The sequence below is a fragment of the Mustela nigripes genome, chromosome 12 (assembly GCF_022355385.1).
Source record: "Mustela nigripes isolate SB6536 chromosome 12, MUSNIG.SB6536, whole genome shotgun sequence".
In the NCBI taxonomy this organism is placed as follows: Eukaryota; Metazoa; Chordata; class Mammalia; order Carnivora; family Mustelidae; genus Mustela; species Mustela nigripes.
Window position 1 is genome coordinate 98,252,191 of NC_081568.1, and position 19,535 is coordinate 98,271,725.

The window sequence follows — 19,535 nt, forward strand, 5'->3', positions numbered from 1 at the left end:
AAACTGAATATTGTCAAATGCTTTTCTGCATTTCTTGTGATCATATTCTGTCTTTTATTTTATTTATTTATTTATTTTTTTTTTTAAGATTTTATTTATTTGACAGAGAGATCACAAGTAGGCAGAGAGGCAGGCAGAGAGAGAGGGAGGAGGAAGCAGGCTCCCTGCAGAGCAGAGAGCCCAATGTGGGACTTGATCCCAGAACCCTGAGATCATGACCTGAGCTGAAGGCAGAGGCTTAACCCACTGAGCCACCCAGGCGCCCCATGTCTTTTATTTTATTAATGTGATATATCACATTGATTGATTTGTGTCTGTTGAATTGTCCTAGCATCACAGGGATTAATCCACTTGATCATGGTATGTGATTTTTTAATATGCTATTGAATTCATTGTGCTAGTAATTGTTGAGAATGTTTACATCTATATTCATCAGAGATAATGACCTATGGTTTCTTCTAGTGTCCTTATGGGACTTCATACCAGAGAACTGCTGGCTTTGTAAAATGAGTTTGGAAGTGTTCCCTTCTCTTCAATTTTTTGTAAGAGTTTAAGAAGAATTGATGTTAATTTTTCTTTAAGTGTTTGGTAGAATTCAGTAGTGAAGCCATCTGGTCCTAAGCTTTTCTTTATTGGGATTTAACTTTATTCATTTTCCTTACTTATTTTAAGTCTCTTCAGGTTTTCTTTCTTCATGATTCAATTTTGGTAGTTATATGTTTATAGGAATTTATCCATTTCTTCTAGCTTCTCCAATTTGTTGGTATATAGTTGTTCATAGTAATCTTTTGTGATCCTTTGTATTTCTGTAGTATCAGTTATAATAGCTCCTTTTTCTTTTATAATTTTATTTATTTTGTTTTTCCCTTTTTTCATTAGTCTAGTTAAGGGTTTGTCCATTTTATCTTTCCAAATAATCAACTCATAGTTTTGTTGATCTTTTCTATTGTTTCCTTAATCCCTATTCCATTTATCTCTGCTCTAATCTTTATTATTTCCTTCCTTTTTCTAACTTTGGCCTTTGTTTTTCTTTTTCTACTTCCTTGAAGTATAAAGTTATGTTGTTTGATGTATTTTCTTGATATATGTATGTGCTTATGACTATAAACTTTTCTCTTAGAACTGCTTTTGCTGGGGTGCATGGGTAGCTCAGTCAGTTGAGCCTTTGGCTCAGGTCAAGATCCCAGGGTTCGGGGTCGACTCCTGCATCAGGCTTCTTGCTTAGTGAGGAGTCTGCTTTTCCTTCTGCCTCCCGCTCGCCCTGCTTGTGCTCATGCTCTCTCTCTCTCTCACAAATAAATAAATAAAATCTTTAAAAACAACAACAACAACAACAACAAAAAAACTGTGTTTGCTACATTCTATAACTTTTGAAATGTTGGATTTCCCTTTTCATTTGTGTTAAGATATTTTTTTATTTCTTGTTTGCTTTATTCTTTAATCCATTGGTTGTTCAGGAGTGTGTTGTTTAATTTCCATGTACTTGTGAATTTTCCATCTTTCTATTAATAATTTTTAGTTTCACCATTGTGATCAAAAAAGATACTTGATATAATTGCTATCTTGAATTTGTTGAGACATATTTCATTTCATTGTCTTACACAAGATCTGTCATAGAAAGTTTTCTGTGTGCGCTTGAGAAGAATATGTATTCTGCCTCTTTTGGATGGAACATTTGTTAGGTCCATTTGTTTTATAGTGTTGTTCAAATCTACTGCTTCCTTATTGATTTTCTGTCTGGATGATCTATCCATTGTTGAGAGCGGGATGTTATAGTCCCCAGCTATTATTGTATTGCTGTTTATTTCTCTTTCTAGTTCTGTTTGTATTTACATTATTTATAAGTGCTTTGATGTTGAGTGCATAAATATACAATAATTATATAACTTCTTAATAGATTGACGTTTTTATATTAATGTAATGAGTTTCTTTGTCTGTTTAGACCATTTTTAGTTAAAGTCTATTTTGTCCAATATAAATATTGCTAGCCTGCTTTGTTTTGGTTACCATTTACTTGAAATATCTTTTGCCGTCTTCAACCTCAGTCTGTGTCTGTCCTTAAAACTGAAGTACATCTCTCATAGGTAACATATTGTTGGATCTTGTTTTTTAATCTTGTCTCCCATTGTCTTTTGATTAGCAAATATAATCTACTTACATTTAAAGTAATTATTGATAGGTAAAGACATATTGTTGTCATTTTGATAATTGGTTTTTGACTGGTTTGTAGATTGTTTCTTCCCATCTTGCTATCTTCCTTTGTGACTTGATGACTTTTTATATTAGTATGCTTTAATTCCTTTTTCATAATCTATCAGATTTTTCTTCTATGGTTACCACAAATCTCACATACAGTGTCTTATAACAAAGTTTAAACTAGGCTGTCCTTCAGAATAGAAAGAGAGATAAAAAGCTTGTAGGACAAACAGAAGCTAAAAGAATTTGGGATCACTAAACCAGCCCTGCAAGAAGTATTAAAAGGGATCTTTTAAGTGAAGGGAGATCCAAAAAGTAACATGGACCAGAAAGGAACAGAGACAATATACAGAAACAGTGACTTTACAGATAATATAGTGGCCCTAAATTCATGTCTTTCAGTAGTTACTCTGAATGTAAATGGGCTAAATGCCCTAATCAAAAGATACAGGATATCAGATTTGCTTTAAAAAAAAAAAAAAAAAAAGCAAGGCCCATGCATATGATGTCTGGGAGAGACTCATTTAAACCAGAGACACCTCCAGATTGAAAGTGAGGAGATAGAAAACCATTTATCATGCTAATAGACATCAAAAGAAAGCTGGGTGGCAATCCTTATATCAGACAAAATAGATTTTAAACCAAAGACTGTAATAAGAGATGAGGAAGGACACTATATCATAATTAAAGGGTGTTTCCAACAAGCATATCTAACAATTGTAAATATTTATGCCTCTAACATGGGAAAAGCCAATTAACAAAATTAAAGAAACACAATGATAATACAACAATAATAGGGGAATTTAACATCACCCCTTGCAATGTACAGATCATCTAAGCAGAAGATCAACAAGGAAATAGGAGCTTTGAATGATACACTGGACCAGATGGACTTCACAGGTACATTTAGAACATTCCATCCTAAAGCAACAGAATACACATTCTTCTCAGGTGCACATCAAACATTCTCCAGGCCACATCACATACTGGGTCACAAATCAGGTCTCAATGAGTACCAAAAGATTAGGATCATTCCCTACGTAGTTTCAGACTACTGCTTTGAAACTGAAACTCAGTCACAGGAGGAAATTAAGAAGGAAATTAGGAAATACAAAGAAGCAAAATAGCTCCTACTAAAGAATGAATGGGTCAACCAGGAAATTAAAGAGGAATTTAAAAAATTCATGGACATAAATGAAAATAAAAACACAATTGTTCAAAATCTTTGGGATGCAGCAAAGGTGGTCCTGAGAGGGAAATACAGAGCAATACAAGCCTTTCTCAAGAAATGAAAAAGGTCTCAAATACACAACCTAACCTTACACCTAAAAGAGCTGGAGAAAGAACAGCAAAGAAAGCCTAAACCCAGCAGGAGAAGAGAAATAATAATTAGAGCAGTAATCAATGAAATAGAAACCCAAAGAACACAACAGATCAACGAAACTAGGATCTGGTTCTTTGAAAGAATTAATAGGATTGATAAACCCCTGACTAGACTTACCAAAAAGAAAAGAGAAAGATCCCAAATAAATAAAATGAATGAAAGAGGAGAGGTCACAGCCAACACCAAAGAAATAAAAACAATTATAAGAACATATTATGAGCAAGTATATGCCAACAAATTTGGCAATCTGGAAGAAATAGATGCACTGCTAGAGACGTATGTAAGGATAAGCTACCAAAAGTGACCCAGGAAGAAATAGAAAACCTAAACAGACCCATAACAAGCAAGGAAATTGAAGCAGTAATCAAAAATCTCCCAGCAAACAAGAGCCCAGGAATTCCCAGGGGGAGTTCTACCAAATATTTAAAGAAGAATTAATACCTGTTCTTCTGAAGCTGTTTAAAAAAAAAAAAAAAACAACAGAAATGGAAGGAAAACTTCCAAATTCTTTCTATGAGGCCAGCATTACTTTGTTCCAAAAATGAGACAAAGACCCCAACAAAAAAGAGAATTACAGACCAATATCCCTGATAAACATGGATGCAAAAATTCTCACCAAGATACTAGCCAGTAGGATCCAACAGCTCATTAAAAGGATTATTCATCACAGCCAAATGGTATTTATCTCTGAGCTGCAAGGAAGGCTCAACATCCACAAATCAATCAGTGTGATACACTACATTAATAAAGGACAAGAGCCATATGATTCTCTTGATAGATTCAGAAAAAGTATTTGGCAATGCTTTAGTATAGCATCCTTTCTTGATTAAAGTTTGCTCTTCACAATGTAAGGATAGAGGGAATATATGTCAATACTATAAAAGCCATCTACGAAAAGCCCACAGCGAATATCATTTTCATTGGGGAAAAACAGAAAGGTTTTCCCCTAAGATCAGGAACATGGCAGGGATGTCCACTCTCACCACTGTTGTTCAACATTGTGCTAGAAGTCCAAGCCTCACCAATCAAACAACAAAAACAAAAGACATCTGAATTGGCAAAGAGGTCAGACTCTCAAAGTCTTTGCAGATGACATGATACTCTATGTGGAAAACCTAAAAAACTCCACTATGAAATTGCTAGAACTCATACAGGAATTCAGCAAAGTGGCAGGAATATAAAATCAATGCACAGAAATCAGTTGTATTTCTATCCACTAACAATAAGACAGAAGAAAGAGAAATTAAAGAGTTAATCCATATACAGTTGCACCCAAAACCATAAGATACCTAGAAATCTTAGCCTAACCAAAGAGACAAAGGATTTGTACTCAGGAAACAATAAAAAACTCATAAAAGAAATTGAGGAAGACACAGAGAAATGGAAAAATGTTCCATGTTCATGGATTGGAAGAACAAATGTTGAAATGTTTATGCTACCTAGAGCCATCTGTATATTCAATACAATCCCTATCAAAATATCATCAACATTTTTCACAGCGTAGGAACAAACAGTCCTAAAATCTGTATGGAACCAGAAAAAAGCCTGAATAGCCAAAAGAGTGTTGAAAAAGAAAAAAGCTGGTGGCATCACAATTCTGGACTTCAAGCTGTATTACAAAGCTATAATCATCAAGACAGTATGGTACTGGCACAAAAAACAGACATATAGATCAATGAAACAGAATAGAGAACCCAGAAGTGGACCCTCTATGGTCAACTAATCTTCAACAAAGCAGGAAAGAATATCCAATGGAAATAAGACAGCCTCCTCAACAAATGGTGTTGGGAAAATTGGACAGCCACATGCAGAGGGATGAAACTGGACAGTTTTCTTACACCATAAACAGAAGTAGACTTAAAATGGATGAAAGAACAACATGTGAGTGGGAATCCATCAAAATCTTAGAGGAAAACATAGGCAGCAACCTCTTTCGACCTCAACCGCAGTAACTTCTTGCTAGACATGTCTCCAAAGGCAACAAAACAAAGGCAAAAATGAACTATTGGGACTTCATCAAGCTTTTGCACAGCAAATAAACAGTCAAAAAAACCAAAAGACAATCAACAGGATGGAAGAAGATATTTGCAAATGAAATATCAGATAAAGGGCTAGTATTCAAAATCTATAAAGAACTTATCAAACTCAACACCCAAAGAACAAATAATCCAAATAATCCAATCAAGAAATGGGCAGAAGACATGAACAGACATTCTTCCAGAGAAGACCTACAAATGGCCAACAGACACATGAAAAAATGCTCAACATCACTTGGCATCAGGGAAATAAAATAAAAACCACAACAAGATACCACCTCACACGGGTCAGAATGCCTAAAATTAACTAGTTAGGAAAGGACAGATGTTGCAAGGATTCAGAGAAAGAGGAACCCTCTTACACTGTTGGTGGGAATGCAAGCTGGTACGGCCACTCTGGAAAACAGTGTGGAGGTTCCTCAAAAGGTTGAAAATAGAACTACTGTAAGACCCAGCAATAGCACTACTGGGTGTTTACCCCAAAGATAACAAGCTTGGTGATCTGAAGGGGCACTTGCACCCCAATGTTTATGGCAGCAGTGTTCACAATAGCCAAACTATGGAAAGAGCCCAGATGTCCATAGACAGATGAATGGATAAAAAAGATGTGATGTAGTGTGTGTGTGTATAGATTATGTATAGATAAGTATACATATATGTGCATATATACACACACAATGGAACACACACACACACACAATGGAATACTCAGCCATCAAAAAAGAAATTTGCCATTTGCAATGACATGGATGGAACTAGAGGATATTATACTAAGCAGAATAAATCAATCAAGATAATTATCATATGAACTCATTCATATGTAGAATTTTAAAAAATAGGATCATCAGGGAAGAGGAAAAAATAAAATGATGAAATTAGGGAGACAAACCATAAGAGACTCTAAATCATAGGAAATGAACTGAACTGTAGGGAAAGAGGGGGTAAGGTGGATGGGGTAACTGGGTGATGGAATTAAGGAGAGCATCTGATACAATGAGCACCAGGTATTATGTACTGATGAATCACTGACCTCCATCTCTGAAATTAGTTATAAAAATAAATAATTTTCTATTTTGAAAGAAATAAAATCTTCACAAGGATGTCAGACCAAAATATGCAAATCAACCGTATAGTTTTTTAAGGTCAATATTAATAAACAACCCCCACAGGCACATTTTGCATATCCTTGCTGTACCAATTAATTGCCAATTACTTTCAACTAAAAACTTAACCCAAATTTTATGTATAGACATGATTTAGTATGGAGAACCCTAGTTTCCTGATCTGTATAGACAAAATTTAAGAACACATTTTTGTGTAATGAACACATTTTGCTAATGTCATTTTAAACCAATGGAATTTTTGTGCTTGGGCTGTGAAGTAAAGATGATAGTTATTTATTAAAGATATTTTGATACAGTGTCTTTATAATAAACTAGTCCATAAATTTAAAAAATAATAATAATAAAAATGAATAGTTTAAACTCTCTGGAGCGCCTGACTGGCTCATTTCAAAGAGTATGTAACCCAGTCTCACAATTATCAGTTCGAGCCTCATAATGGGTATAGAGACAGCTTAAATAAATAAAACTTAAAAAAAAAAAAAAGTGTAAACTCTGTAAAGAAAAGTTTAAACTCTGAAAAACAAGGTGCAGTTACCATACCTGACCTGAAGAAAGTAAATACTAACCAGTAGAGCTATTGAATTTTTGGTTATGTATGGAATAGAGAGGAAGAGAGAAGTCTACTTAAGAAGTCTACCCAAGAGTTCAGTTAATGGTTAGTCAGGTGTTCATGAAAGTTGCAGAATGAGAAAAATACAGTAGACAGGCCCTGAAGTCAGGTACGGCTGGGCTTAGGTCCCACCTTTGTTTATTATGACCTCTGTGACCTTGGATGCATTCATTAACTTGACTTAAGCCTGTACCTTTTCTGGAAAATGGAAATGATAATAACCCCTATTCATGGAATTCAGTGAGATCATGCATTTAAAGCACTTAGTATAATAACTGACACATAAGAAGTGTTCCATAAATGATAACAGGGTTGCTGTTATTACTAGGCACAGTTGAAACTTTAAAATCACACAGATTTGGTTTTGAATGCCCAATCTGCCACAAACTGGCCAGGCAAGTACTTAACCTCTCTCAACCTCAGTTAATATAAAATGGAGTTAATATCTACCTCATACTGCTGTTGTGAATATTAAATGAGCTGAAGTATCTAGGAAATACCTGGTTGTAGATTGGATTGGATTTTGAGATCAAGTTTTCCTTCTTATCACCTGTTCACTTTGATACTAGACTCCTTTTTTTTTTTTTTAATGTTTGTAAAGTATTTGAGTCATATGTCTAGTCATCTTTAAAGGTCTTCCTGAAAGAGCACTCTAAGAATGTATTTAAATTTCCCTTAGTACCTATTTTCCATTTTCTTTTTTGTTGTTAATCTTTTTTGCTTTTAGATGACAATAAATTGTAGTGCCTAAGGATTATAATTTTAGCCTTTTAGCATAATTCTTCCAAGTGGTGAGCTAGATCATTCACTCCAATCAATCAGGGATGATTTAAAACCTATTATGTGCCTCACACCTTGTAACATCAGAGAAGCTATACGCTATGGTCCCTCCCCTTTAATCTGTTCCAGCACCTTTCAGACAGCTTGGGCTGTACAGTTGGGTTTTGCTTTTCTCCTTTTCGTTCTTGAGCCTTGATCGCTGATTACTTTATAGAATCTCTTAAAGGACTTTGTAGTTTCACTGATAGCTATAATTTAACAAGCCAGTTGACATTTTGATTCTTTGATATTAAAACACCTCATTTTTTAAGTTATTAATAATTTGCTACCTTTAGACTTTGCCTTTTTTTCTTTCATACCTGATCTTTGATTTGATTTCTCATAAAATCTTTATTTTCCTCATAGCCCTTTGGATATCTCTGTTTTTTGTTTTTGTTTTTGTTTCTTCCTTGTTCATCATAGCATCTTTTTGTACAAAGCCAGTGTAAGAGACATTGACTTTGGAAGTCTACAGATCTGATTCACATTTAGCAAATGACTTCAGTTGTATTTTGTTGTATCTGTCAAATGAAGATAATACCCACCCAGTTACAACAAAGCATTGTTGTAAAGATTAGATTTAGAATATCTTGAATTCATGTACTCAGCACTATTGAGATATTCCATTTTATATATGTTCCCGATAAATATACTGCTTTATTTATTGCTTTATTTATTTATTTTACAATAGTGAAATATGATTTTTACTTTTCTCTCTTACCTCATGACCAAGGTATCAAGTATATGTTATTCCTTTAGCATACAAATGGTTTTATTTATGATTAACCAGTTTACAGAAATATGTTTCTGTTAGAAAGGCAGTATATCAGAGGCTTACAGACTGGACTCTGGAGCCAGATTCAAGAGGTTTTTTTTTTTTTTTTTTTTTTAAGATTTTATTTATTTATCAGAGAGAGGTGGGGAGAGAGCGAGCACAGGCAGACAGAATGGCAGGCAGAGGCTGAGGGAGAAGCAGGCTCCCTGCTGAGCAAGGAGCCCAATGTGGGACTTGATCCTAGGACGCTGGGATCATGACTTGAGCCGAAGGCAGCTGTTTAACCAACTGAGCCACCCAGGGGTCCCTGGAGCCAGATTAGATGGGTTTAAATCAAGGCTTTGTTTTGTTTTTTTTTTTTTTTAAAGATTTTATTTATTTATTTGACAGAGAGAGATCACAAGTAAGCAGAGAGGCAGGCAGAGAGAGAGGAGGAAACAGGCTCCCTGCCGAGCAGAGAGCCCGATGCGGGACTCGATCCCAGGACCCTGAGATCATGACCTGAGCCGAAGGCAGCGGCTTAACCCACTGAGCCACCCAGGCGCCCCAAGGCTTTGTTTATTATGGAAGTAACCTTATGCAATAAAACAAGTAATTTAACTTCTTGGTGCCTCAATTTACTTTTCTGCAAAATACAGGAAATTTTAATACATCATAGAGTTCTAAGGATTAAATTAGCAAATATGAGTGCTTAGGACACTGGTTCTCAGACACATTAGCTGTTGGTATTTTTTAAGCTATTGGTATTATTGACAAAATAATATTCGTGTTTATCCTTTTAATATATAAGTACTAAGTATTTTGGTAGTATTCTGGCTCTGTGTGAAAGATGACAGCCTTTCCCCTAACAAACTGGAACTCTTATTTTATTTTATTTTATTTTAAAGTTTATTTACTTAAGGAATCTCTGCAACCAACATGGGGCTCAAACTCTGAGATTGGAACTCCCATTTTATCTATCTGTCCATCTGTAGAGAGTGAGATAGCTAAAGTGGGGAAGGGAAAAGGCAGAGGGAAAGAGAACGTTAATTAAACCGGCTCCTCGTGCTCAGTGCAGAGCGCAAGGTGGGGCTGGATCTCATGACCCCGAGATCATGACCTGAACCTAAATCAAGATTTGGGCTGTTTAACACACTGAGCCAGCCAGGCTCCTGGAACTCGATTTTAAATTCAGATTGGACAGTTAGATCTCCTGCAGCTGCTGCCCTCCACTGATTTCCCACTTTGATGGGTTTTATGTAGAAATCATTTTTTGTTAGAAAAATATTATGCTTGGGGCACCAGGGTGGCTCAGTGGGTTAAGCCGCTGCCTTCGGCTCAAGTCATGATCTCAGGGTACTGGGATCGAGTCCCGCATCGGGCTCTCTGCTCAGCAGGGAGCCTGCTTCTCTCTCTCTCTCTCTCTCTCTCTGCCTACTTGTGATTTCTCTCTGTCAAATAAATAAATAAAATCTTAAAAAAAAAAAAAGAAAAGAAAAATATTATGCTTATTGTGAAAGTTAATGTAATACTGAAGAGCAGGAAGTTAACCTCTCCTTTCTCATTTCTGCTTCTTAGGAAGAGTAATTCTCTTCCATATTTTTATTTGATCGTGTCTTTTATTAGTTTATAACCGCTTTCACAGGATTTCTGTTAGCCTTAGTATGTATGCTAACCCTTAACATGGCTGTGAGGTCCTCTTAGCCCCTGCCCGCCTCTTACTTTCATTTTTGGTAATTCCTGTTAGAGTCTCAGGCAAAAAGTCATTTCTTCAAAAAGTCATTATTTTCTGACTTCCTAAAGGGGTAAGTTTAATGTCCCCCAGCCCTTATACTTGTTCTGCCATAGTCATTCTTCTACCATAGTGCTGCTCTCTGGGGTGGGGGTCGAGGGGGGTCTTAGAATTGATGAAGTGCTCTTGGCATTTAGTTGGTGGGGCTGAGGGATTCTAGATGTTCACCATTAAGAATTATTTTTTTGTTGTTGTTGTTTGATGATTTTTTTATATTATGGTTTTTATATTATGGTTTTTTTTTCTTTTTTTTTTAATTAAATTCATTTATTTTCAGCATAATAGTATTCATTATTTTTTCACCACATCCATTGCTCCATGCAATCCGTGCCCTCTATAATACCCACCACTTGGTACTCCAAACTCCCACCCCCTTGCCACTTCAAACCCCTCAGATTGTTTTTCAGAGTCCATATTCTCTCATGATTCACCTCCTCTTCCAACTTCCCCCAACTCCCTTCTCCTCTCTAACTCCCCATGTCTTCCATGCTATTTGTTATGCTTCACAAATAAGTGAAACCATATGATAATTGACTCTCTCTCTGCTTGACTTATTTCACTCAGCATAATCTCTTCCAGACCCATCCATGTTGCTACAAAAGTTGGGTATTCGTCCTTTCTGATGGAGGCATAATACTCCATAGTGTATATGGACCACATTTTCCTTATCCATTCGTCCGTTGAAGGGCATCTTGGTTCTTTCCATAGTTTGGGGACCATGGCCATTGCTGCTATAAACATTGGGGTACAGATGGCCCTTCTTTTCACGATATCTATATCTTTGGGGTGAATACCCAGGAGTGCAATGGCAGGGTCATAGGGAAGTTCTATTTTTAATTTCTAGAGGAATCTCCACACTGTTCTCCAAAGAGGCTGCACCAACTTGCATTCCCACCAACAGTGTAAGAGGGTTCTCCTTTCTCCACATCCCCTCCAACACATGTTGTTTCCTGTCTTGTTAATTTTGGCCATTCTAACTGGTGTAAGGTGATATCTCAATGTGGTTTTAATTTGAATCTCCCTGAGGGCTAGTGATGATGAACATTTTTTCATGTGTCTGATAGCCATTTGTATGTCTTCATTGGAGAAGTGTCTGTTCATATCTTCTGCCCATTTTTGATATGATTGTCTGTTTTGTGTTTGTTGAGTTTGAGGAGTTCATTATAGATCCTGTCTTTTTGTCTGTACTGTCATTTGCAAATATCTTCTCCCATTCCATGAGTTGCCTCTTTGATTTTTTTGACTGTTTCCTTTGCTGTGCAGAAGCTTTTGATTTTGATGAAGTCCCAAAAGTTTATTTTCGCTTTTGTTTCCTTTGCCTTTGGAGACATATCTTGAAAGAAGTTGCTGTGGCTGATATCGAAGAGATTACTGCCTATGTTCTCCTCTAGTATTCTGATGGATTCCTGTCTCACATTGAGGTCTTTTATCCATTTTGAGTTTATCTTTGCATATGGTGTAAGAGAATGGTCGAGTTTCATTCTTCTACATATAGCTGTCCAGTTTTCCCAGCACCATTTATTGAAGAGACTTTTTTCCACTGTATATTTTTTCCTGTTTTGTCGAAGATTAATTGACCATAGAGTTGAGGGTCCAAGTCCCGAATGATTTTTGAACATCCCACTAGATGGTCACATAGATGAAAATAATGTCAGCCTAAAGTCTAATATAATTTTACATATACATAAGGAATTTTTTGCAGGATTTTAATTAAACGTTGAGTTTTCCAGGAATAAAACTACTGTACTATTGAAGGAAGACTATGTCTTGTTTTCTTTGGAGTTCACTATTTTGGGAAATTAGGTCAACGACAGCAGTATTTATCACATTCTTGTAATTCACCATATAGGTAGAAACATCTGACTCCTCAGTAAATATTTTTTTCAAAGTAATTGAAATTAGAAGGGAAAAAAAAGCTCTTGAACCAAGGAGGAGGTAAAGCATTTTTTTCTTCCTGGCCAAATATATTTGTGTACCTCTCTCTTCCTGTTGCGCCTTATTCATATCATTCACAGACCACACATCTGTCTCTCTCATTAAACCAGAGTTTAGTGGGTGTAATAACAGTATTTTACATACCTTTGAATCTTTGTTGCTCATTGAGCACATGGTAGTTGCTCAGCTTAATATTCAGTTGAAATAACTGCAACAGCAATAGTATTTATTCAGCAAATATTTATTGAATCAGACTCTGCTAGGGAAAGAGGGCAAAAAGATACTGTCCCCCTCAAAGAACACATGATCTGTTGCCAAGACAGACCTGGAAATAATTATAATATAATATGATAGTTTCCAAAATGGCAATAGCTATAAACTTTAGATCTGTAATGAAAAAAAAAACAACAACAACATGTAAGTCTTATGGGGAGGTCCTGGAATAATACCATGAAAGAAAAAATAGTATCCAGTATCAATTATAGTGCCAAGGAAGACTCTTAGTAAATATTAGAAATTGAATAGATGAGCATAGCTCATCTGAAGAGTGCAAAGGAGTTTGCCAAATTGTCAAATGTAAAGAGAACATTCCAGTCAGGAAATCCTATTCAGAGGCTCAGAGGTATTGGAGACTCAGTATTGGTAGAGCATAAAGTTTGAGGTTAAGTCGTAAGAGAGAAAGCTGTTCCTAGAGGTGATGGACCAGATCATGAATGGCCTCCTCCGTGAAAAAGAAGTTAGATTTTTATCTTGCAGGCAGTGGAAAACCAATGATATGACAAGTAAATCTCCTCTATTTCAGGGGCACCTGGGTGGCTCAATCAGGTAAGCATCCGCCTTGGGCTCTGGTCAGGATATCAGGCGCCCTGATGAGCAGGGAGTCTGCTTTTCCCTATCCCTCTGCTCCTCCCCCTGCTTGTTCGTTCTCTCTCTCTCTCTGTCAAATAAATAAATCTTTAAAAAAACTACTATATTTCAAACCATACCATATGCCAGGCAGGTACGAATAATCCTACTACAGAGTTGATACAGTCTTATTTTATAGTTGAGAAACTGAAACTCAGTGAGATTAATTAACTTGCCCAGGTTTTCACAGCTACTAAGTGGAAGAACTAGGATTTAAACTTAGGTTGGTTGAGTCCAGACCTCCCATCTCCTTTTTAAACTGTATTTTACAGCCCCTCCAGCAGGGAGGAAACTAGATTTATTTTTCCTTTTTTCAACCAGTGTCTTTACCTCGCATGATTTCCAACTCTGGCAAAATTCAAAATTTTTATGTACTTTTAAGTTCTTAACAGTTTGGGAGTCTTTCATTTGCTGAAGGCCCCAAATGATATCTTATAGTAACTTAGCAGACTACTTCATATTTTGGTGTCGTCTTCTATCTAGCTAGTTCAAATAACTGTCTTGACAAAGAGTCTTTGGTTGCTGGGGGGTGTTCACTATGGAATGCCATGGCCCAATCAGCATGATTTGCATACTCCAAAAGCGAAAAATTTGAAGCACTACTTCCCTTTTTTGAAATACATAGATCATAGTCTTAAGCATATATAAAGAATTATAATTACTTTAAGAACATCCAGTGTTAATCTTGATATTCTATTTATTGTGGATGTAGTTTACTATTTAAAAATGAGTTCTGTCTCAGAATCTGGTGTCCTTGGTTAGCGTTAAGTGCTTCTGATGTTAATCTAGATTTGTGATCCCTCTGGCTACCCTAGCAGAATATTCTTCCTAATTTTAATGGCTATTAAAATGTGGTAAGTTCTGGAGATTGGGGTTGTGATTGCACAACAATGAGAATGCACTTAATGCCCTTAAACTGTACACTTGAAATGATTAAAATGCTAAATTTTAGGGGCGCCTGGGTGGCTCAGTGGGTTAAAGCCTCTGCTTCAGCTCAGGTCATGATCCCAGGGTCCTGGGATTGAGCCTGACATCTGGTTCTCTGCTCAGCAGGGGGAACCTGCTTCCCCCCACCCCCCTGCCTGCCTCTCTGCCTACTTGGATCTCTGTCTGTCAAATAAATAAATGAAATCTTTTTTAAAAAAGACTTCAAAAAAATGCTATATTTTATATCATGTATATTTTACCACAATAAGAAAAATATGGCATAGAAGTTCAAAATGACTTCAGATCTCTTTCTTATCAAGCAGTTAACCACATATTTTTGAGAATCTTTTGTTCCCAATAACTTGAGGTAGGTGTAAGGGAATGGTTTATCTTTGTTCTACCTATCCCATCATCAAATTAAATGTTCTTAATACAAACTTAGGGGAAAAAAAGGACTTTACTTACTTTGATGCAGGTATAAAGACAGAAGCATGATAATGATATTATGAGGCACTCATCCTCCGGATGAGTTTACTATTGTGGACTGGCTGCTATTGGACTGGCTGCTATTGGCCCCAGCTTCACTTTATTCAGAAGGGTGGCTAAGGAGTTAAGTAGGCTATCCAAATGTCACCTACACTGCTTTGAGGTGCATGGTTACAACTCCAGCTCTCTAAAGTTCAGATTTTTAGGTTCCCTCCTCTTAACCTCCCCCTGTCCCCATACCCCAGTATCAGGAGAAATTAAATTTTCACCCATTAGATTCACAAAAATTAAAAGAATGTGCTGAAGATATGAAAGACATTCATATTATTGGTGAGTGTGAATTGCATAACTGCTTTTAGAAAATAATAACTGTTAGGAATTTTTAAGTTCACATACTTTTGGTTTAATAATCCCACTGAGTTGCCACTATTGTGTTTAGACATTAGTACAAGATTATTTTGTGTGTGTGTGTTGTTCATTGTGGTTAAAAAAGTAAAAAAAGTACAAGAATCCTGGAAGCCAGTTAAGTGGTTGAACAAATGTTCTACCATTCTAAAGACCCATATTTAGCTATTAAAAAATGAGTTAAATCTATATGTTGGCTGGGAATGAATGGTATATTATGTGTTTAAAAGTTGTAGCATTAATAATTTGTAGTATGATCTTAAAACAAAACAAAACCAGAACTATATGTATGTTAGAGAATAGAGAAGAGTGTAATAGGATTCATATCAAACTTAAAATGGATTCTGTCACGGACATAAGCTTAGAGGTAGGATTGATTAACTTTATGTGTACAACCATGTTTAATTTGTTACAATTTTTGTAATTAAAAAAAATTTTTTTTAAGATTTTATTTATTGACAGAGAGAGAGAAATCACAAGTAAGCAGAGCAGCAGGCAGAGAGAGAGGGGGGAAGCAGGCTCCCTGCGGAAGAGATCGTGATGCCCCCAATTTTTGTAATTTTTAACAAGTTTCTGAAGTAAGAGGGAAGGAGAGATCTATATCGATAGGATTAATAATAGGAATTATTTTGGATAACTGAGAAATGGGTACAGTGGAAACCTTGGTACTGGTAATGATCTATGTTTTGATGTGGGCTTTGGTTACACAGGCATCTTCAGTTTGTAGTAATCCATATAGTTGTATGCCTATGATTTGTATAGATTGTATATATATCAAAGTGTATTAAAATTATGTCACAGCAATACAAGGGAATATGATCATGTTTTTAAAAAGCACTTTGAGTAAATATAATGATATATGAAGGTGGGCAAAAAACAGGACAGCCCCATTATTATGAAATATAAGGTACATATAAGCACACAGAATGAAGACTGGAATGAACTACAATATTAACAGATACCATGTCTAGATTATTTTTGGTTTTGGGTTTTCATTTTGGGTAGTTGAGGGAGTCTGTAGGAGGTGGTGAGCAAAGCTGCACTACAGGATATTAACCAGAAAATAAGGGTGAAGGAGGAAAGGTTTAAAAAAAAAAAAAAAAAAAGAAAGAAAATGCCAACTAGAGACATGGGGTTAAAGTCAGGTAACTTTAACCCCTGCTAGGAAGGTACTCCTACTAGGAAGGGACTAATTTCATCTGTCAAACCATCATGTGGTAATAAAGCCATATGAAACATTCTTTCATCATACTGTTTGATTTTTACAAATAATTCATACTTGATTCTCAAGTTCTGTTTTTGATTAGCATGTTTTAATGAAACTGTGTCATTGATATAGTTTCAAATGATTGTAGCAAATGCAACTCTTAGTAGCTTAAGAAACCTATACTTCCCCCAGTCTTCACTAATTAACTATGGTAATTTGCTCAGATATTTTTGAGCCATAGTTGGCATATCAGGGCTAATACCTCCCCAGGTTGGCTTGAGAATGAAATGAGAATATGTATGTGAGAACACTTCAATGGAATTAAACACGATCCGCTTATAAAATTACATTATTTTTGTTTTTCCTTTGCCCCAAAGTCCTTAGTTGTGAAATGTGGGTCTTTCAGATGGAATTTATTTCACTTGAAATGAAGAATGCAGTTTTTTCAGTCATGTTCTGCAAATGTCAATGCAACATTTAGTGTTTATCGAAGTGTGGATTGTGGTTACATTTTTAACATTTTAGACCAAATATTAGTGCTATGTATGTCAAATTGAAATGTAAACTTTTTTCCTAAGTGTTGTTGAGTTGTCGGGAATTATCAGGCTCTTTTCCCTATTCCAGTTATTCTTCATTTTTCACCGTGTTAACTTAAAATGACTAATACCCAAAATCAGATCTCTTCAGGTGTTTTGCAGGGGTTTGGATAAGAACTCAACTTCTGATGAGTCGTTAAATCAGTAATAATCTGGACAGAACTCCATTTGGGTTGGGTTGGGGAAAACTGCGTGGCACTAGGACCCAGGGGGCTCCCGTGAGCGGATCTAGGGGCCAGATTGCAAATTCGCGGTGACTCAGTCTGGTCGGCTCCTTGCGCTCGGCGGCCGCGGCGGCAGCAGCAGCAGACGTTGGCGGCCGAGCTGCTAGGATCAGTACCCCCCGGGTTTCTCCGTCCGAGACTTCTTTCGGGGCACCCCAAGCAGGTCCGAGGCGTCTGGGGAGCAAAGGGGTCGTTCTGGAGGGGAAAGGGTGGTTGCTCGGCGCGGGAAGCCCTCGGGCCTGTGCACGGGGAGTAACATTTGCTCCGTCTCTTCCTGTGTCTGGCTTTATTTGCAGCAAACCAAGATGGAGTATGAGTGGAAACCTGACGAGCAAGGGCTTCAGCAAATCCTGCAGCTGCTGAAGGAGTCCCAGTCCCCAGACACCACCATCCAGAGAACCGTGCAACAAGTATCCTTTCCGAGGCCTTGCCGCCGCCCGCGCAGCTCGCCCCGCGCGGGGCCAGCTCCCGGCGGCCGGGTGGCTCCCGCCGCCCCTCCCCCTCCTCCCGCTCCCCGGATCCCTCCGCCCTCCGCCCGCCCGCGGGGAGAGGCCCGCCCGCCGCCGCAGCTCTTGCCCGGCGCCTCGCGCACGCGGCCCTCGAGCCCGGGTCCGGGGTGCCGCCGCTGCCGCCTGCTTCCGGCCCGCGGGAGGCGGGGGCGCTCGGCCGCCGCCCGCGATCGCGACATGTGCGCCCGCCGGCCCGCCACGTTCCCGCCCGCCCACCGATGACCTGCCCACGGGGTGGGGAGAGGCGCGGGCGGGTGCCCCGAGTGCGGCGCGGACCTCCGACCCCACACAATGCGCCTTGGGCCGAGGGGCGGCTGTCCGAGCGAGAGTCTGGGTGGAGGGCGCTGTGTTCGAGACGGGACTCGCCGGCCGAGCGTCGGGCCAGAAATGGGGTGGAGCTGGCGCGGGGTTTAAACTGCCGCCGCATTGGTTTGGGGTTCCTTCGAGGCCCCTGCTCTCAAAGGGTTGGAGGACCTACAAGTAGGGGGTCTCAGGTCTCACCCTGGGGCTGCTCTTGCTCACACCTGTTGCAAGTTTCTTGGCTCCTGAGGGAAATAGGCTTTTTGGCTCAAAGGCTGACTGCTCAGTTACTCCGTTTTTACCGAGTTTGTTGGGGTTGCAGTCATAATTGCTACGGTTTTAGAGCCCAGAAAGGTTAAAAGAAGCAGCAAAATCTGTGCTGTGTGTACTCTCTCTGGTGCCCTGAACGGTGGACAAATAAAAGCTCTTTTTGGATACGATAAAGGAGACAGATTCAGTCACAAATAAGCTTTTTATACCTGTTACTTTGAGGCTAAAGAATTCTTTAAAAAAAAAAAAAAACTTAAAAGTCTGCTGTTGTTGCAGAAACAATTTGATTTTTATTGGTAGTGAACAGAACTATAAAATTTGATAAGTAAGCTCTTTAGTGCAGTTCGGGCTTATTTGAATATAATACGCTGTTAAGGTGAAATTATGTACAGTTCCGACAAACTCTGGTAAGTAAGTTGAAGTCGAAGTACTGCATTGCTACTCTTAAGTTAAAACTTTAAATAGGTGAGGAGTACATAACTTCTTAATTAATAATACACTGCTCGTTTAAAACCGGAGAGGATAATGTGGTGCTAGTAGCTTTGGAGTGTGTTGGACCTTGTATCTGAAACCTTGCTGGAGCCCAGTCTTAATTTCTGTTGTCATGGCTGTAGGAATGACAAGATATTTAATGAATTACAGGTAATTGTATGACACAGTTATTTCTTAAGTTAGCCAAGCCTGTAACCACCTTGTAATTTCTTCTATAGCACTGTATATCATTATTTTCTATTTTGGTACATATTTATTAAATACCTTTTATATGCCCGGTACTGTGCTTGGGCTGACAATCAATTTTACAGTTTATTCTGTGTGCCTGGAGCATGATATGCCTGCTGCATAAAGAACAAATTAAATTTCAATACGTGAACCATATTTAAAAGTACACATTGCATTATATTTTCAGAGTGTGTAATGATGAATGACTTTGTTCTTTTGTTTGTCCTTAGGAAAGCATTTGTTTTATTATTGTTTCTGTATAGGCTTGAGCACCTTTTGCAAGACTATTAGTAATATGGATAGATGGCCCAAGTTGTAAGAAAGTAAATTTTACC

At 37.8% G+C, this 19,535-nt stretch overlaps 1 protein-coding gene across 3 annotated transcripts in view; it reads left to right on the forward strand.

Moving 5' to 3' along the window:
* The window catches only part of TNPO1 (transportin 1), a 95,296-nt gene that overhangs the window by 23,518 nt on the left and 52,243 nt on the right, over positions 1-19,535 (forward strand). For 2 of the 3 annotated variants that reach the window (XM_059418044.1, XM_059418042.1), the window contains exon 2: positions 17,698-17,811. In XM_059418044.1, the coding sequence (XP_059274027.1) occupies positions 17,698-17,811 (114 nt within the window). Of the gene's footprint in view, positions 1-17,421; positions 17,565-17,697; positions 17,812-19,535 lie in introns of those variants that run through there. The other variant, XM_059418043.1, reaches the window with a different exon arrangement.